The sequence below is a fragment of the Protopterus annectens genome, chromosome 1.part0, assembly GCF_019279795.1.
Source record: "Protopterus annectens isolate FY-2018-M chromosome 1.part0, PAN1.0, whole genome shotgun sequence".
NCBI classification, from domain to species: Eukaryota; Metazoa; Chordata; order Ceratodontiformes; family Protopteridae; genus Protopterus; species Protopterus annectens.
This window is the reverse complement of record NC_056725.1, coordinates 1,985,293,868-1,985,315,367: the sequence shown is the minus strand read 5'-3', so window position 1 is coordinate 1,985,315,367 and position 21,500 is coordinate 1,985,293,868. Positions and strand designations below refer to the sequence as shown.

General features: G+C 42.5%; 1 protein-coding gene across 1 annotated transcript in view; it reads right to left on the bottom strand.

Moving 5' to 3' along the window:
- The window catches only part of RSAD2 (radical S-adenosyl methionine domain containing 2), a 42,429-nt gene extending 29,784 nt beyond the window's left edge, over positions 1-12,645 (bottom strand). Inside the window, exon 1 of the mRNA XM_044070547.1 lies at positions 12,071-12,645. Within this exon, the coding sequence (XP_043926482.1) occupies positions 12,071-12,422 (352 nt within the window). The 5' untranslated portion in view covers positions 12,423-12,645. The remainder of the gene's footprint in view (positions 1-12,070) is intronic.
- Between the last annotated feature and the right edge of the window lie 8,855 nt (positions 12,646-21,500).

The window sequence follows — 21,500 nt, the reverse complement described above, 5'->3', positions numbered from 1 at the left end:
CACAGACACTGTTCAAATCTCTCAGTGTGCATACTGTTTTATGCTTTACGTCTACAATGATTACAGATATTTGGATTTCATTTACAACTTTTATTTCAAATTTTATAGCACAAACACTGATAGACATTTACTAAACCTAAACAAAGCAATAGTCTTACAGTGAAAACAGACTTAGCATTAAAACGCCTCTACCTTTGAAACCCACATTCACTGAAACAGCATTGAAACCCACATTCAAAGAAAATGCATCTGGCCAGTAGTGGGGTAAGTTTACCTTTGGGCTGTTTTCAAATCATAGGCTCCTTGCACACATTTTTTAGAACCATGCAAAAGTTCTTTGATTCACCTTCCTGGCTGTATTAATTATACTATATAATAATTGAATTATATCCCTTGTATAATACAGCACCACTTGTTACAGTGTGTTTTAAATTTATAGTTCTGAACATTTTTTCTTTAAGCAATGAAACAAATCATATGAACCAATAATGACAACCTGTCCAATTCAGAACATTTCAACCATAAAGTGCCACTCAAACTTCTGTCATACAATCCAACAATATCAATCAATACGCAAAATCTCTGCAGAAGTAAAACTCATCTAAATAATTCCACATTAAAGAGATCTGAAACCAATGAAGAGGTTGTTGCTAGAAAACAACTTTATATTTCAGTGTTTCATTTACAAATTCAGTGCCTGTTGCCCTTGAAGAATAAATTGCCTGTTACATTAAAAGAAATGGTAAGCTGGTATATTGCAATAGAGAATGGATGGCAAGCTGAAAAACAGGTTCATAGTTATTAGGTGTCTCATCCAAAGGAGAACATCCTCAGGACTGCACTTGTTACAGTGTGTTTTAAAATTTATATTTTTGAACATTTTTCCAGTAAGCAGTGAAACAAAACATATGAACCAGTAATGACAAACTGGCCAGTTCAGAACATTTCAACCATAAAAGGCCACACAAACTTGTCATTACAATCCACCAATATTGGCCAGTATGCATAATGTCTTCAGAAGTAAGTCATCTAAACAATTCGACATTAAAAAGATCTCAAACTTATGAAGAGATTGTTGCTATAAAACAACTTCTATTTCAGTGTTTCATCTACAAATTCAGTGCCTGTTGCCCTTGAAGAATAAATTGCCTATGTAATATTAAAAGAAATGGTAACCTGGTGTATTACAATAGGGAATGGGTGATAATCTGAAAAAGAAGTTCAAAGTTACTAGGGGTCTCATCCAACAGAGGGGATACTAAGGACTGCAGTACCCTACCCCTTTAAAATACAAATGTACATGCTGTGGGAGTAGAAGCTAAAGCCCTTTGTATCAAGACGCAAGTATGCAACCTGCTGTGCTATTAACAATGCATTAAAATTATTCTATACCACAATAGTGATAACATTTGCTAAACAAAACAGTTACACATTTTAAACAGACTTAGCATGAGCAGCAGTAAACTTTTCTTCCCTGGAAGCCCACAATTCATTGAAAATGCACTTGAAAATAAATTCCACCTGCTAACTCTGGGTCATTTCACTCTTTCTCTCACACACACAGCAGTACAAAGCCTCTGTGTGGCATTGTTTTTTTAGTAACTGAAACATGATGGGAAAACACTGACCCTCATCTGGGAATTGAAACCTGGCCCACCTGAATTCTGTGCAATCGTCTGATAGGAAGAATCCAACAGATAGCACTTAGTTTATTGTATAGACAAGGGTTAGTGTTTTCTTTTTCACCTCTCAGTTGCTATAACGTAATGCAATGCAGAGACTGTGTACAGTACATCATGTAGATGTAGGTACTTTGAAATAAACATGCATACCAGTGAGACACACGTATATAATTAAATTTACCATATCACTCACTGGTGAAAATCAGTAAATTAATATAATCTGCAAGACAGAGTCCGAAATAATATTGAGTTTAAAAAAAAAAAAACTATAATTTTAATACAACTGTTAGGATATATGTACATTACTTGTCAACTCCTTCGGATATCATTTTGTACTGTGATTCCAAAAGATAAAAGCATTAACTTTTTCTGTAATAGCATCAACAACCACCCAAAACAACACACACAAAGAAAAATGTATCTAGAAATAAGATGCTTATCCAGCAGCATATCATAATCATAGCATTCTCTTTCATTTATTCTCTTATTCTCTCTTTCATATCCGCTCTCTCCTCCTTATTCTCCCCTCACTCAAATCCTCTCTGTCTGCCTCTGTCATTCATTCTCTCTCTTGTATGTTGTCTCTCTCTCATTCATTCTTGCACCCTCTGTTCCTTTTACCCTCTCTCTCTCTCTCTCCCTCTCTTATTCATTCTCTCTTCTTCTCTCATTCATTGTCTTCCTCTCTATCTCTCATAACCTCTCTCTCATCCATCCTCTCCCTCTCATTCATTTTCTCCCTCTCCCTCCCTCTCTCATTCATTCTCACTTTATCTCTCGTATCCTCTCTCTCTAAATCACTCTATCTCTCCTGTATCCCCTCCTTCTCTCATTCATTCATGTATCCTTTTTCTCCCTCTCTCTTTCATTTTCTCTCTCACTCCTTCTCTCATTCATTTACTCACAAACAAAAAGTTACAAGCACTTGCAACACTAAAATAATCCAGCAACAATTTACAGCAGCATAAATAATCTTAGGGTCCTTTAAGCAGAAGACTAAATGGTCGGCTAAAACAAATAAAATATAGCAAGGAGTGTAAAAACAGCTCTGACCAGCAAAATGGTACAGTTTGGTAGCCTAAGGCAATCAACAGAAGTTCAAATAATGAAGGGAACATCTGCAATTGCAACTTATTCCAAGAACCAACTAATTAAAACAGATGCAGAAAACTAATGTCCAACTATTGCAGCACACCCCATTCCATTGCTATTTATTTTGGAAACTGAAAATGGCAGTGTAACTTTTCTTTGTTGGCTGAACTCCCCCAATTTGCAGAAAAACAATCTGATCACTGAGAGCACCACTACAATGATACCCAAAGCAAAAGCATTACTTGAAGTAAGCTGAAGGACTTAACGTGCACCTGAGGCCATAATCTAAGAAGATGCTTGACAACAGGCAGAATGCCTGCAAACTCCATCAAGAAAATACATATGTCAGGAAATAGAAAAAAGTTAAAACAGTGCCTACAGCTGAAATGGCATCCAATAGCTTACCTGAAGAAAAAAAAATAAGAAGTTATGTACTCACTATAACGTTCCATCTGAGTAGGTATCTTCATTTGTCTGCAACCTGTGGGATACGGATCCGATCTCGGATCCGAGCCGGCAACTTCTATCATAGCATAGATCCGAGCTCCTAGCTCCTCCTCCTTACCCATAATCCCCTGCCTGCCCTAACTGACCTCAGATCAAGTTTGCCCCATAGCACAACAGATAACAGGTGTCCCAATGGGAACATATGCTAATAACACCAGAGCAATCAAATCGGTCAGGGGGAAGGAGGGGGGGATGGTTGCAGACAAATGAAGATACCTACTCAGATGGAACGTTATGGTGAGTACATAACTTAATCTGAAGTAGGAACTTCATTTGTCAGCAACCTGTGGGACAGAGTCCCCAGCTACCTAAGTCTTGGGTGGCCTTCATGGAAGGCTATTCCGGAGCACCGCAGAGCCAAAGGACGCTCTACCTCGGGAAACAACATCTAATTTATAATGGCTGATAAAGGTGTGAGATGAAGCCCAAGTGGCTGCGGAACAAATGTCATCCAGTGGAACCCTAGCTTGAAAGGCCGCAGAAGTGGCAACGGCCCTAGTAGAATGAGCATGGACTCCTTGGGGTGCAGGCCTCCCCGAACTCTGATATGCTAAAAGAATACAACTCGAGATCCATCTAGAGAGAGAAACCTTAGAAACTGATTTTCTGAAATTGCTTTTGGCAAAGGAGATAAACAACTGATCGGATTGCCTATGACCAGCAGTCCTATGGATATAAAAACGTAATTGTCTGTGTACGTCCAAGGAATGTAGCTTGTACTCTCCTTTGTTATGAAAGTTGGGCAAAAACACTGGGAGATTGATGGATTGATTGATGTTCGCTTCTGAAGATACCTTAGGTAAAAAGGACGGGTTGATTCTGAGGTAAACCCTATCTGGGTGAAAAACCAGATATGGTGGTTTGACACAAAGGGCTTGCAATTCCGATACCCTTTTGGCTGAAGTTATGGCCACCAAAAAGGCTGTCTTCCAAGAGAGAAATCTGAGATCAACCGTGGCCGCCGGTTTGAATGGGGGACCAGTCAAGGCCTGCAAGACTAAGGATAAATCCCATGGAGGTACCACCTCTTTAAATGGAGGCCTAAGGAGGAAGGTACCCTTGAGGAAGGTTTTATACAGTTTGGAAGTGATAAGAGGACCAGACTCTTGCCCCACATGGTAGTATGAGATTGCTGCCAGTTGTACCTTGACTGTGGAAGAACTAGCCCCCTGGTGAAAGAGAGAGGTTAGAAAATCTAGAATCGATGATATTGGGGCTGTTAAAAGGGTCTAAACGACGGTGTTCTGCCCAAATGGTGAAGCGTTTCCCCTTACTCCGATAAACCTTCCTGGTGGAAGGCTTGTGAGCTGCTACAAGAATGGCTTTGACTGGTGATGAGATCCCGGGAGTCCTTATGAGGAGTGGAACTGGAGCAACCAAGCCATCAGCTTGAGGTTGACCAGGTTCAGAGTCGGAAGACTGAGAGGATGAGAGATGAGATCCGGAATGGGATCCAGAATCCATGGTGGATACACTAGGTGAGACCATAGGTAAGGGAACCATGTCTGACGAGGCCAGAATGGGGCAATGAGGATCATTCTGCTCCCCAGCTGCCTGGCTTTCTGTAACAATTTCAACATCAGGGGTAGAAGAGGGTAAGCATAAAGCAGACCGGGAGGCCAAGCATGAACTAGAGAGTCTCTCGGGGACTTCCCCGGAGGGGGGATCAGAGCAAAGTAATCGTTGCCTTTCGTGTTTGAAGGAGAGGCAAAAAGGTCACAACAAGGTCGCCCCCATCGGGCAAATACTTGCTCTGCAACTCGGTGGTTGAGAGACCACTCGTAAGGAGTCATGATAGTACGACTGAGCCTGTCCGCTAGAATGTTGGACCATCCCGGAATGTGCGTTGCTATGAGAAAGCGGTTGGTGGAAATCGCCCATTCCCACACTCTCATGGCCTCGCGGCAAAGGGGGTAAGACCTGGTTCCCCCCTGTTTGTTGATGTACCAGACTACCGACATGTTGTCTGTCTGTACCGCAATTGTCCCTACCGGAAGAGAGTTGTGTAGTGCTTGCAACATCAAAAGCACCGCTCTCATCTCTAGGACGTTGATATGCAAAGAGGTCTCTACGTCGTTCCAAGCGCCTTGGACTGTTCTGCCTGAAAAAGCCCCCCCCCCACCCCAGGCGAGAAGCGTCTGTGGTCACTGTGTCAACTGGTGGAGGTAGTGAGAAGGGACGTCCTATGTGGAGGTTGGGAGACTGAAGCCACCACAGGAGCGATTTTCTGCAAACCTTGCTTAAGGAAATGGGGTGAGACAGAGGGTTGCAAGACAGGGACCATTGTACCTGGAGGGTCCACTGTAGAACCCTCATGTTCAACCGGGCCAATGGCAGCAGAGGGATTGCAGCCGCCATAGATCCTAGGGCCCTCAGAATCAATTCCGCCGAAGGAGTTTGCAGTTGAAGAATGGCCTGCACGTGTAACATCAGGCTCCGAAGCCAATCTGGAGTCAAGAACGCAAGCATCTGTCTGGAATCTAGTCTTGCCCCTATAAAATCTAGCATCTGTGTAGGGATGAGAGAGGATTTGATCATGTTGATGGTTAATCCTAATAGTGGAGCCAGACCGAGAAAATAGACCCTGCCTGAACAAAGTAGATGCCTTGTTGGGGCTGTGAGGAGCCAGTCGTCCAGGTATGGAAAGACCTGAATTCCCTGGAGTCTCAGATGGGCCGCTACTACCGCTAGGACCTTGGTGAACACCCTGGGGGCTGAGGTGAGACCAAAGGGGAGGACCCTGAATTGAAAGTGACTGGCTCCCAGCCGGAAGTGGAGGAACCTCCTGGAATGCCTGTCTATTAGAACGTGATAGTACGCATCCTTGAGGTCTATAGAGCACATCCAGTCGTCCTCCCGCAATAAGGGGAGGACGGATTGCAACGTGACCATTCGGAACTTTTGTTTGGGTACCGCCAGGTTTAGGAGAGAGAGGTTGAGGATGGACCTCAAGTCCCCCATCTTTTTTGGCACCAGAAAGAACCTGGAGTAAAACCCTGATCCGACTTGATCTGGAGGGACGGGCTGGATGGCTCTTTTTTGTAGAAGCTGCTGAATTTCTGCAGCAGCCGCCTTCTTTTGACTGGGTGGGACGTCGGGAAGGCTTCTGATTCTGGGGTTGGCTATGAAGGGAATTAGGTAACCTCTGGATATAATACGAAGCACCCAGCGATCTGTTGTTATGGACTCCCATTTTGCCAGGTGTTTCGAAAAACGCCCCCCGACTGCCTCCAGAGTGGAGCAGTCGGGAAACCCCTCAGGGGTTCTGCGTGGGCCTCTCAGAGAAAGGTTCTCTGGACCCAAAATTCCTCGGACCCCCTCTGCCTCTGGGGCGGCGTCCTCCCTGTCCTCCTCGGCCACGAGAGGAATGGTTGTCCTGAGCAGACTGAGATTGATGCGATTTTCAGAACCACATCTTCTTCTGACCCTTTTGGTTCTTGGAAAAGGACCTCTGGGGCGCAGAGAAGCGGACTCCGATGGCAGACAAGGTCTTCCCATCTTTCTCGCTCTGGACAAGAGTGTCACGAACGGTTTTGCCAAACAGTGCAGAACCATCAAAAGGGGCATTCGTGAATGATGCCTTAAAGGGTTCCAAGAAGTCACAGTGACGGAGCCAGGCCTGTCTCCTCATGACAAGCCCGACTCTGCCTGCTCTAGCGGCTCCCTCTGTAGCATGAGACAATAGCCACATAGAGGTATTAGAGATAGAGCGGAGGGTGGCCATTCGGGAAGAGTACAAATCCTTGTCTCCCTCCGACATGGACCCCGGGGGGGAAGCAGCGTATTCCTTAATTAGATCCTGCTGCATCCTAATAACGTGTGCCATGTAGTTCAAGGCCCTCATAGAGAAGGTCACTGAACTGAAGGCCCGCTTCCCAAGACGGTCCATCGCGCGAGACTCCTTGCTCGGAGGATGAACCGTGGGGCTCTCCTGAGCCAACTCTTTCTTGGTGGCTGCAGCCACCAACATGGCATCCACAGGGGGACCTCTGCTCCAGTGTGATCTCTCTGCAGGGGGGCTCAAAATTTTGTCTGGACATTTGGGGATCGGCTCTATGGTGTCCGGTTCCTTCCAAGCCCTAGAGAATATGAGATCCACCAGGGGATCGAGTGGAGGGGACACCCAAGAGGTAGATGATCCTGCCTCCAACGCCTCAAGGAATACGGACTCGTCAGAGGAAGCCTTGGGGGCAGACCACCCACCTCTGATTTTGAGCATTTCCATGATGTCTCCAAAGGAGACATCCTCAGGGGGTGATCTAGGGGAGCCTTCCCCTTCATCCAAGTCCGTATCTTCTGTGAGACTCTCAGGGGAGTCCATGTGCCTCCTTTTGCACTTTGCCTTGTGGGGAATCTCCTCGGGGGGGGCTGTCCGAGGAGTCCTCACGGGCTGTATCCTGTTCCACTGGAACTCCTAAAGGCGCTGAGGCAGGCTGCCCCGAGGGCCGGGTGAGGGGAACCAGGACCAGATGAGAAGGAGTGCGGGAGGGAGCTGAAGCCAGGACCGGAGGCCTGGAAGCACTCGACAGTGCCCTCTCCACCACAGCAAAAGCCAAGGGGGAGCCGCTCTCAGACAGATCTGAGATCCGACTCCCACTCGGATCCGAAGCGGGGATCGGACCCAGTGCCGAGAATGTTGGAGCCGAAGGACCAGTGTGTTCCGACCGGGATGGAGCCGAAAGCACACCGAATCCCTCGGATCCGAAGCTCGGCCCACGGCTCCAAGAGGTCGGATCCAACAAACTTGAGGGAATAGTCGGAGCCGACGTGCCCAGCACAGTCGGCTCCGACCTACCCTCGGATCCAACGTGGCGGAATGCGGGTCGGAGAAGGAGCTATAGGAGCGAAAAAAGGGGTCGAGCTCCCCCCCAGACGGGGGGGAGGCAAGAGCACTCCCATCTGCATCTGGGCCTGGATGAATCTCCTCATCATCCGGTCCATATCCGCATCAGACATGCTAAAAGTGGACCTCGACGAGGCCACGGAGGCAGACCTGGAGTGTCGCCTCAATGACCTCGACGGGGACCGGATCACCTCCTCCTCGGGTCCCGGGGAGAAACAAGGAGATCGGATCCGAGGAGGAGGAGATCGAGAAGACTTGGATGGGGAAGCCCTCTTGGCGAGCGGGGCCGATGAAGAGTCCGCGGCCTGCCGCTTAAGGTGCTTCTCCCGCCGCTTCTCTTTCCTGGCCTCCCTATCCTCCGGAGCTGAAGCGGGAGGTTGAGTCCCGGTCGGAGGAAGGGAGGCAGGAGTGACCGCTACCGGGGGGGGGTAGCGGGCACCGAAGCACCGGAGGCCGAAGCAGAGTCTGGGGGTAGAAGGCCCGCCAGAACTAGCTTCAACCTTCGATCCTTGAGTGCCCTGGGGTTGAACGCCGTGCAAATCACGCAACACGAAGAGAGGTGTTCAACCCCAAGGCACCTAACGCACCAAGTGTGGCCATCAGCCGGTGAAAGCTGGTGACCACACTAGGTGCATTTCGAAAAAATTGCCTTAGGGGCCTCCGACATACTGTAAGAAAGCACACTCACTAGGCCCCTAACACTCAGTCACACACACACGCTACGACCAGCGGGGGAGGGAGAAATATTCTTAAAATAAATCAAAAGTATGTAAGATATAAAAAGGAGTAAGGGTAAACCTACCACACACACAACCAGTCACTCAGAAGAAAAAAATTCAAAACTTTTTTTCTCACAAAATGCCAAGAGCTCTGAACCTAGCTGTTGCTTGAAGAGCGGCAAACTAGATCTGAGGTCAGTTAGGGCAGGCAGGGGATTATGGGTAAGGGGGAGGAGCTAGGAGCTCAGATCTATGCTATGATAGAAGTTGCCGGCTCGGATCCGAGATCGGATCCGTATCCCACAGGTTGCTGACAAATGAAGTTCCTACTTCAGATAAACTGTTTGTTCACGGGCCAAGCAGAAGAAAAGAAGAATTAAACCGGGAACATCCTCGTACGATCTGACAAACCAGTGTGGATCTCTAACAGCGACCCGTGCATACATTCCCCACCACCAAAAACACAGAAAAATACCTTTCAACATTTCAAATGTAAATATGAAAACTAAAAAATAAAAATACTGCTTCAATTGTTCCCCATTTTTTTAAGCGCAACTGTAGAACATTTATTGTTGCCTGATCCCAGCTTCCTGATAGCTAGCTTGATTACCCTGACAAGTTCAACCAAATAAACGTGAACAGTGTCCACCCTTCCTTGCTTAAGGAGCCAGAGATGGCAGAAATCTGACAGTAACTTGGTTTGACACTGACACAGCTACATACTACAAGACACTAGGGCCAAGGTGGGAAGCTACTGGCACTTGTCTCAAGTGCGCTGCTTTCACGTTTGGCGCCAAGCTTAAAGCTGATATTGATTAAAAAAAATATATATACCAGGAGCTTCTTTCTTGTGTGACTGTGATCAAGTTAATGTATCTTAAATGCTGTAAAAACCACCACCACATGAATCCAATAATGTGAGCTAAAAGATGTCTTTCTGGTCACAAAAATCTTTCCTTCAATCCCCACACTACCACTGTTAATCTGGATAACTCCTCAACTGTCAACGATCGGAAACGGGAACTGAGGGCTGAGGCTCATCATGTGATTGCAACTTCCAATAGCATCTTCAGGCTCCAAACCAACGAATGATGCAGCTTACACAAAAAAAAAAAAAAAAAAAAAAAAAAAAGAGTAAGCTGAAGTCGAAAAATGTACAGGTTTGCCAGTACATTTTTCAATTTCAACAAATCATCACAGATAAAGTAAGACACCATGGTGGTGGTGCTGCGGTAGCGTTGTCGCCTCACAGTTAGACGTTGCCCGTTCAATTCTCAGTTAGAGCATCTTCTGTGTGGCGACATGCATGAACAGGCATTCCTTCATTGAAGGTTGTGTGTTAGGCCCAGCAAGCCAGAATGTAAAACTCTACTGCCAATCATTAGCGGACCGGAGTTCCGCTGTGGCGACTCCTAACTGGGAAAAGCCGAAAGACTCAAACAAACAAACATCACAGATAAAGTACGAAAGTCCAGGGGGGTGCAAGTGCACCCCCTTGCACTTGCCTGCAGGCGCCCTTGCATATGGGACAGTTTGTGCACTGCAGAGTGAAAGGTGTCAAAGACTATTTTTTTCTGATACTGGAGCTGGATACTTATTTTCTCTGTGGTCCGACAGAATCTTACACAAGTAGCTATGTTTTGACTGCTCAGACTGAGAAAAGATACTGCTTTTAAGTCATTAAATCTATGCACAAGAAGTTTTTTTTTAACTTTGAGATGTACTCTCTCTAGTGCACTGCTTAATCATTAAGACACGTTGTGGTCTAGATTATGCCTGTCAACAGCTCCTGGACATGCTCTAATGCACAAGGTTACAAGATCCATTTAACCAGTTACATTCTGCATTTCAGAAACCTAATTAATAATATAATTTATAATTGAGTACAGGTACCCAGAGAAAAACTCTACTTCAAAAACAAAATTGTATCTCTCTGCATGCAGTGGTCACTTCAAATGATCAATGACATTTTAGAACTACTAGAATCTTAAATATGAAGTTTTTCATATAAGGGGTGGCGTAAGCCACAAAAATTTGGGCTAGGCTTATAAATGCCTTAGGGCAGATAGCCTAGTATAAACCTATGAACCTATGACTATTTAATAATCAGTTCTGTTCAAAACAATGCAATATTTTTTTATGAAGATGTTTTGAGATTTTAGGACAAAGTTATTTCCTATATTTTATGTAATATTTTCATAAAACAGTTATTCTGTATCTAAAATACCTAAATGTTATAAGAAACAGAATAAGCAAATAAAATGCTAAAAGAATAAGCTTTTATTTAGGCAAAAAAGTTAAGTTATATCCTTTGTACTGACCGTGGATATGTGTCGGCCTGTAAAATCTGATGTTTGTCCCGAAAATGTCCCACTTTGGCCATTTGAAAAGGTGGTAACCCTAACTGCTCATGAACAAACCGCCCTGTGAATATACACTTGGAATCTGCTTGAGATATTCATAGAAGAAGCAGTTTAATGACATAGTATGTCACCGTGTTCCTTGTAATATTTCCACAGACATGTTTAATAATATACATTGCAAAGTATTTAGAGCAGAAAATTAACTGTTCAGAATAAGACTGGACTGTGCAAGACTGCAAGTACTGTTTAATGCGGTTGCGATAATACGTGGAGCAGAAAATTGTGTTCATGATAAGCATGGACTGTGGAAACGCAATAATACATAAGTACCAACTGACATTATCTTTGAACATAATCTACTAACATTTTTCAAAATTTACCAACTTTGGTGAGACAAATCAACATCTGACAATTTGGCAAAATTTGGGACATCTCTGGAAATTTGTGACAGTTAAATACGCACCTAACCTGGTTGTGAGATATAACTTCAAACAGAGCATTCAAAGGATTATTAATAATGCATATTAGTTTCATAAACACTCCTACAGCCCCTTTTCCCATAGGGTCGGGGTGTCACTTCAACAGTTTACACCGCTGGGTGGCTAGACCTGCAGCGGTAGTACTCCGCACAGCACAAGCGACACGCACACCTGTGGCCAATTTAGAGTGTCCAGTCCACCTACTGGCGCACCTGGTGGACACCCGCACGAGCCCAAGGAGGACATGCAGCCTCAGCAGAGAAGGCACACCAGCAGAGAAGTGATGTCCCTCTTGACATGAGGCGACGAGGCTATCCTCTGAGCCACCCTGTGCTGCTAAGTCAGCGGTAGAAAAAGAAATGTTATTCAACAATTAAACACCTACCAGCTTCCTTCAGTAAACTGAGTCCTTGTTTAGCTACTTGTAATGGTAGGACGAATGAAGTTTTGGCAGTATGAAAGCAAAAGCCACATTTGTAGTTGCACTGTCTGGTGAAATGGTAGTTCACACTTAAAGGCACGATTCTTTCCACATCTTTATTTTTCTCGATGATTCTGTCGGGATTTGTAACCACTTTCCTGCTTGTCCCGCTTAGGCAAAATTGTGTCCACTTGAACCAGCACGATAAGTGGACCACATTTTGCAATAACAAGTGGAATTTTTCCACGAAGAAATGAAGGAACGCTTGTCCCAGAACAGCGAGCATTGTGACTGCATGATTCATTATGAAGAACATGATGTGAAAACAGCAAAATAGCGGATTTCAGATCCAAAAACACAAAGACCTGCTTGCCTGGGTTGTCAGCCCATTTTATACTGTTTCTTGTTTACCGCCACCCTGTTTCTTCTGACGCGGTGGTTTCTATTTCATAAGGTGTGGTGATTTTAGTCCAGTCTGTAGAAACGAAACTCATTAGTCCATGCAACTCTTGGGCTATGTGTTACTAGGAGCGGAGATCTGCTTTTTACATTATAACGTCAGAATAATAAATCGCAAATGGTGTCGGTTCTTCCAGAGAAGCTAGGTAATAAAAACATCACACCTGGTCGGTAGTCCTTATTTGTACACAACGGAAACAGAACAGCAAAGATATGTTGTGGTTATACCAAAAAGAAAAAAAAAATAAACTGATAATAAAACCGTGAATGAACGGAATCCACTCCCAGTAGCAACCCGCTAGCGCTTATATATATATATATATATATATATATATATATATATATATATATATATATATATAGTTTGTTTTCAAACCCATTAAAAAGCAAACTCTGCTTTTAACTTTAAAACACAACTAATGGACACAGTTTCACTTAAATGCGGGAGGGGGGTGATTATGGGGTAGGAGGTTGGCATAATGGTTAAGGTGTTTACCTTACAGACACAAGGTACAAGGTTTGATTTTCACATGGGTAATTGGCTAGGCTTAAAATGGCCCACAAAGGCAGGTAGCCTAGTACTAATCTATGACTCTATGGCATTAGTTGCCATTTGAGTTCCGATGGCTCACCCCTTGGTCCTAAATCAACCATATATTTGAACTGATTTGTGCCAAAATCCTCAGTGTGTTTTGCCAGGGCATTTTATCATCCAACTTGAATATGTCATATTGATGTTGATAAATTCTCTTCCTAAAATTTGATTTGGTCTTACCTATATAAAAACCCTGGCATTGCTAACACTTAACAAGATATACCACCACAAACTTTATATGTATATATATATATATATATATATATATATATATATATATATATATATATATATATTTTTTTTTAAATAAAGTTTTAAACGGTTTTTATGTGCATAAAAATAATGTATTAGGTCGGTAGGGATGGTGATGTATGTGTATAAAATACTTTTATCGTTAAAAATGTAAGAATATAAAGTAAAGTTTTTTTCTGTGTTTTAGACATTTAATGTCACTAATTAAACAGGTCATGTGATTCTGAGGTGTTATAAAAGGGGTGGTAGTTTTTAAACGTGTTGTTCTGACGAAGTCAGTATTGAACTGACAAAAGCGCTTAACAATAAAGTTGCTACTGGCAGCGGATTCCATTCCGTTCATTCATTGTTCTTATTATATGTTGTGGTTACTGCTTGTAAATAGACATAATTACATGTGCAATTGTGAAACGTAAATCAACAAAGCAACTCTAAATGCTTTTACCGGTTTATTTATTATGAACAAAAATGGGAAAAGGGGGATCTTGGAAGTAAGGAAGGATTGATTTTATAAAATAATGTTCCTTAAGCACACACATAGACACTTATCAACTTTGGTGCCAGAATTCTGGACAAAAACAAAAATAATGTTGGGGGCAAAAAATCAAAGGCAGGTTTTAAACATTGTTGGTCTAAACTTAGAAAGCTGCTAAAATTAACGTGTCTGGAATTAACATTTTGAAGGATATTAAGTCTGAAACTCAAACGTCTTTCAACGTAGTTATTATTAAGTTGCCAGAAAACTACAAATTTTCATGAGGCGGAGACCACAAATATAAGGCCAAAATTTGGACGTTTTAAGAAATTCTGGACAGCTGAGAACTGTTTTCATGGTTGATCACATTCATTTTTTTGTTGTATCTTTCGGCTTTTCCCGGTCAGGGGTCGCCTTAGCGGAACTCCGGTCCGCTAATGATTGGCAATAGATTTTTACGTATCGAGTTGCCAGTCCTGACGCACAACCTTCAACGAAGATACGCCCATTCACGCATGTCTCCACACATAAGACTCTTTTTAGCTACCACAGCACCACCACCGCAGCTTTGGTTCCCTTAAATGATCTATTCAGAGCAGCAGATTATAGCCTGGTGTCATAAGAACCGATGTACCTTCATCGGTGTTGAGATTCTTACACTACTATGGATTTGCTGTACCTACCACAACGGTTCTATTATGGACTGCTGAACAGCAAAACCGCAGTCATTAGAAGCACTGAAAAATAATTCCTGAACTACAGAGGTGCGAAAAAACATTACATTCCAGATTTTTTTGACAAGTTCCCTCTGCACCTACTGATGTCCCTCCACACCTTTGAATGTATATATACTAACGCTAAGGTTGCACTAACTCAAAGAAGGACAGGGGGGGGGGGTAGTAGGTGGGAGAATCACTACTGATGCACACTTAGTAGCTACATCAGCAATTACAAGTTAAACCAGCAATAATTTCTTGTGGAAAACAATGATCAGCATTATGTTCTTTGGTATCTTCTGCTTTGGGCCAATGGAATAGGAGGGATTTTACCTTGACAACCCTTAGTGAAGGTAGCAACTACAGGCTGTCCCATCCATATCTCTCAATTTCTTTTCTCAAGTTGAAGGGTTGTATTTGGGGGGGGGGGGTGAGAGTCAATTGGAATAAGTTGATCCTCCAACCAGAACAAGAAGGTTTAGGTTGCATTACCTGATCTGAAGGGATGTTTTACAGCTACACAGCTAAGGCTCTTGTACATAGCACAGGCAAAAAGCTACAATTCAAAGTGGAAAGGGATGATGAAGCAGGGGGTAATTCAAGAAATAAGAAAAGAGTGGGATTGTCAATGCAGATCTTTAAAAGAGAAAAAAAAAAAAACCAAGAGTCATACAGAATGTTATATTCATAAAGTAGCAGAAGGTATTACGAAGTATGCCAATACGAGAATGGAGACAATGAGATTCTGATGATAAGGATGACTGCAATTAGTGGTACAGAGAATAGACAAAATTGGGATAGAATTTACTGGGGGAAGCTGGCAAAAGAGCCAAGGTATTGGGAACAAATAATTAAAGAAGGAAAGATAATAGAATGGGAAGAAGCCCAAAAGACATTTGGATTGCAGGTTAGTTATTCTCTTCTCTATCAGGGATTGATATCAGAGAAGAGACACAGAGAAAGGTGTAGGGGAATCCTAAATGAAAGACCTGCATTGATTGAGGTTTTAACTGACTCTAGAATAGAAGCTGCTGTAGAAAAGGGGATAATTTGTAGGGCATGTAAAATATTGCACAGTAATCAATCAGAAGACATCAGAAAAGATTGAGAAGAGAGACTAAATACGCAATTTACAAAGAAACAAGGGGAGGACATATGTACGGCTCCCGAATATGCAACAAAGTGTAGAAGATTTAGGATTTCTGCCTGAAAGTGTTTGCATACATACTTTTATACCCTAAGCAGACTCCAAAGAATATTTCCTCAGGTAGATGACCAATGCTGGAGGTGTGTATGGGAAGAAAGAGGTAACTGAAATCTGTCTGGGGTGTGTAATTAGTTGGCAGACTTTAAAAACTCCTTAATGAGTACTGTATTGGAAATACTGTGTGAGTAAAGCAATGTAATTCAGAAAATTAATTTTTTGAGTTGGGCTACGGGATCTGAATTGCCTAGACATTGAAAAGCCTTTTTGAGTTTAATTCTGGTATCTACCAAAAAATCAGTTATTAAAAAAATAGAAATAAAAATCTAAAACAACTATACTTGTGGTAGTGAATATTTTAAGACAGATAAAAGAACAGGATGTGAGATTTTTAGAAAAAAATAGGAGTAAACTGTATAGAAAAAATGGAAACTGTGGAAACAATACATGCAGAAAAATATTTTAGAAGAGGAATGAGGTTTAAGAGAAGGTAGGAACTGAATAATATATGTAATATTGCAGAGATTATAAGATTTATAATAATATATGTGATGTATAATGCTTGTAAATGTGAACTTGTTTAATTTGGTTTGATTACTTTTATATAAATGTTAAGTTTGCCTATGTTTGCCTATTGTTAATTTAATAAAGGTTTTTAAAGTCCACTGTGGGGAGGCATTAGGGACAAAGTCAAAAATAATATGGGGCAAAGGCTCCAAGTCATAAACAAACTGTTAGCACAAGCATTATGGACAAAAGCAAAAATAAAGTGGTGGCAAAGGGCCAAAATCACGAAGTTGATAGAATAACAGATTTTGCATTAGCCTGCATTTTCTGCAGGATATGAATTCTGAAACTGAAATGTCTGTCCTTATTTAATGACTTTAGATTTCAATGATTTGCTAGAAAACTATAAATGTTATGCGAAAATCCAAAACTGTTATGCAAAAATTGGACATTCTGCAAAATTCTGGACATTTGAGAGGTATGGGGAGAATTTTTAAATGTTATTTATCACTCTAATTCACTCAGAAAGTTAATGGAACAACAGATTTTGCATTGATATGCATTTTCTGAAGAACAAGAATTCTAATGTCTGGCATAAGCCCAGACCCTAGGTGAAATAGAATTATATGCAAAATCTGCCATGTTAAAACCCCACTCCCAATCAGGTTTCCTCTAAAACACAAGTGACCCCTCCATCACCAACAGCCCCTACTATTCGTTCAACAAACCCTAGCTGGCCAAGACTGCACTGTAACAAATGTGAAGGAAATAGAAGAGTTAAGTTTATATATTTGCGCGCCTCTAGTGCCCCCTCCCCAAAGCATTGGAGTTCTAGATGCTATCATCTGGAGTTTATAGCTTACTCTAACTTTTTGATCTGATAAGGACTAAACAAACATCATGAATAAGGAAATAAATTAATTTTCACATTGTCTTACTCTTCAGCTTTTTCCTCCATCCTTTTAACACACCCTAACTGGCCAAAGCTGCACTGTAGTAACTGTGAAGGAAATAACTGAGTTAATCTGATGTTCTGGGGACCCTTACCACCTCCAAGTCATACAGTTGAGGTACAATGAGCTGCATTTTAGAGCTTGGTACAGCCGTTTGATCTGATCACAGGCTAAACAGTCATAACAAATAAATTCATTTTCACACCTTGTCTTCCCCTTCAGCTTTTTCCTCCATCTTTTCAATGCACCCTGTCTATGACTCCACTGTAATAACTTGTAGAGGAAATTATTGAATTAAGCATAGGGTCTGGCGGTTCTCTAGCCTTCCAAAACATATGATTCAGGACAATCTGAGTTGCATTTAGAGCTTAATCTAACCTTTTGATCTTATGACAGACTAAACAAGCATCATGAGAAAGGAAAGAAATGCTTTTTTCTCATCTTGTCTTAATATTCAGCTTTTTCGACTGTTTTTGCAACACATCTTAACTAGCCAAGACTATAATGCAATACCTGTAGAGGAAATAATTAAATTAAGTAGATGGGTCTAGTAGAGTTCTGGTTACTTACTCTGAGGTGCAGTTTAGAATGTTTTTATCCTTTTAGGCCCATGACTGCCTGAACAAAAATAATAAATAAGGAAATATATGTAGTTTTATTTTTTCAAGGAAGAAAAAAAAATGTGTCCAAGGCTTAATGTTCCAAACTAGCAACACAATAGTTTTCAATGGGTCTATATCATTTTATCGAAGGTTCATTATCATGAAACTTTGTTCATTGAACCATATACAATGAACGTCTACCCCTGCAAACATTCAGTTCAACAAATTACTTTCCCAAGGATACTACATACCCTCTCACCCCTACTTGTAAAATACAGACTCCTTCTATGTATTCCTTTGTTGTTAGACTGGAACAATAGTGAAAGAATAAATGACCACTGTGATATATTTCAACTTGTTGCTGCTATACATATATGTGCAATATGCCTTTTTCCCCAAAACATAGCCACATGTGTTCTTGTATGATTTTCAACTGCAGGGGAAGTGAAAAGATAATGATCCGAGTAATGTATTCCAACTTGTTGCTCCAATAAGTGTGCCATCACTAGACGTGCTACAGCAGCCTTCTGACCACTACTCTGAGGTTTGATTCTGTGAAAAGTTACAGAAATTCTGACCACATTGTCTCTGGCCAGGCTCCACAATCTATGGTAACCTGTGCACATCTTAAACATGGCAAGTTTTATACAAGCTGAGGCCCATGGCATAGGCTGCGGGTATGGTCCTCCTGTTTAACCTGTGTAAAAATCCCCTTTTATAACCAACGGCCTCTGGGGCCACCAGCACACCAGATGCTGTGAAGGTCTAGATGTACTATGATGCATTTTTTGCTTGATTTTTTTTTAAAGATGATAACTTAACTGCTATCTGGAAAAACTGTGGATATAACAACTTTCTGTGCAAAGATCTGAGCAAGGCCAATTGAATTAGGTGGAAGATCTTTTGGGAGTAGCTAAGGATTCAAGTGGAGCATATATGTTGGAAAGCAACAAGGCCCTTATATACATATCCTCAAGTATTGTGTGTGACCACAGATAAAGTGAGTAAGATTATTTTTCCATGCATCTTTACACACACACACGCACACACACACACACACACACACACACACACACACACACACACACACACACACACACACACACAGAGACAGACAATGCCTGCCCACAGGCAAATATGAAAAAAAAAAACAGTTCACCTTCAGCATGATTTTATGTTGTGTAGGACACCAGAACATCTGGATAAAATGCAAACATAAAACAAGCAGGACATATAGAATCTACAAAGAAGGAACTGCAGCCAAACACTCAGCCACAGAGCCAAATGCTGTGAGATGGTAGTGCTACTGGCTGCACTACTTTGGCAGTAGTCTGTTGTTTTCACTTACAACCTGCCAAGACTGTCGAAAACAGCCACTTAGGTTCATAGGTTCATAGGTGTTTACTAGGCCAGTGACCACAAGGGCCTTTTTAAGCCTAGCCATGCATCCCAAATCTCTGACAAGTTCTGATACCCTTGGTAAGTGTAAGCAGGGGCTTGGAAGATGAACCACTTACAGGTTGCCTGTGTCCATTAGAGACATAATTGCCAAACCAGTGAAGAACTTCTTGTCCCCCATGCAATTGTCCAAGTTGCACTTGAATTGGGATAGGGAGGAACTCTGCTTCACATGGGATGGGGAGCAAGTTCCAGAGACAGGGTAGTCTTTGGGATACATACCAGTCTCTCCAGTACATCCTGTTTATATCACGGGCAAGGTTAAAGTCTTTAGAATGGGTAATTCTGGTGCTGTTTATTTTGTGGATATAAGCAGGAGGTCCATCAGAGTGGGGTCTGACAATGCCCTGTATGCCAGGCATAGATCTCCCCTCAAAAGCCTGTAGGAGACAGAATACAGCAATGGAGACTTGAGGTGGTCTGCAAAGGACATTTTACTTATGCTCTGTATTCTTTTAGTGAGGAATCTCTGTGGACTTTCCACTTATTGGGTATGCCTGATTAGGTACATACGGGGCCATTGCACTCAATTATAAGTCTGATGAATGCCGAATACAGTGGAACAATGATTTCCTTGGACTTAGATGCCATACCTTTGTTTATAAGTTGTGCAACATAGAATGATTTCCTCACTACTGTAGACATGTGATGGTCAAAGGCTAGATTTCTGTCTATGTGTGTCCCTAAGTCCCTGACTACACTGTCACCTCTATGGGGTGTGTTGTCAATATGATAGTTACCATGGTTGGATGACTTCTTGAAGTATGCTATTATGCATTTCTTGGCATTTAGTTTTAGTCCATGGCTCTGACACCAGTTGTTTGCCATTCCTGGAGAACATTTGTTTCAGTGTGGGATTTGATGACAGCTCCTAATTTGCAATCATCTGCAGATTTATTCAGCCAGAGACCATTGACATTGGCCTTGACTTCTGAGAAGTAAATGTCAAAAAGGAGTGGTCCAAAAGCCAATCCCTGATGGACTCCCTTGTGACTGGCCTATTTATAGAGGTGGACTCCTCAATTCTAACTTCATGGATCCTGTCTGTTAGCCAGTTGACTATCCACTGGGTGACATACATGTTTGTACCTAACCTCTTGAGTTTGTTAACAATGCCCAAGTGGGGTACTGTGTCAAATGCCTTGGCCAGGTCAAGGTAGGCAGTGTGAATGATTTTGCCCTCATCCATTGCTTTGGTGACCTCAAAGAAATCTACCAGGCTGAGTAGGCATGACCTGCCCTTGATGAAACCAAACTGGGTTGGGTCCAGTGGCTGGAGGTTTACTTTATCACTATTGATAATTTCCATAATAATTCTTTCCATGGCTTTACATAAAAGACTAGTGAGACGGGTCTGTAGATGGCCCACCATTGTGCAGAGGGATGACTGTGGCTGTTCTCCATTCATGAGGCACACAGTCTGTTTAGAGACTACAGTTAAATAGCAATTCCAGAGGGCCTGATAGGTCATGTTTCATGCTGTTGGAAGGTATCCTGGGATATTGCTGGGCCCATTGATGCAGTGTTCTTGGCCTTAGAAAGAGCATTAAAGATCTGTTCTCTAGTTAATAGGTTCATAGGTTTATACTAGGCTATCTGCCCTGGGGGCATTTACAAGCCTAGCCAGAGTGTGTTTGGCTTTCACCACCCTTTTAGATCGGTTTACTGTGCCTCTGTAGAGTAGGTCACAGAAGATAGCCCTTTTAAGGTTAGTTTACTGTGCCCCTGTCTAGCAGGGACACAGAAGAGATCCGAGGGGTGAACTTACGATCTCCCATCCACTCGTCAAGATTTCTGTTGAAGAGGGTCAGTGAGGGGCTCTGCCTAACATGGACTGGGATTCTGTTCCAGAGTGAGGGCAGCCTCTGGGATATGAATCTGTCCCTCCAGCATGTCTTATTTATTTCTGTGCTGAGGTTTAAGTCCCTGGAGCATGTAGCTCTAAGGGATTTGGATTTCCTGAGGTGGAGCATGTCCATTAATTCTGGGTTGGACATGGCTTTATACGTCAGGCATAGATCACCTCTGAGAAGGCAGTAAACAACTGAGTAGAGCTGGAGTTTCTTTAGCCAAACTGCATAGGGCATCTGTTTGAATCCCTTGATCTTCTTTGTGAGGTACTTTTGGGGCCTCTCCAGTTGCTGCAGGTGTCAGGTAAGGTACATCCCAAATG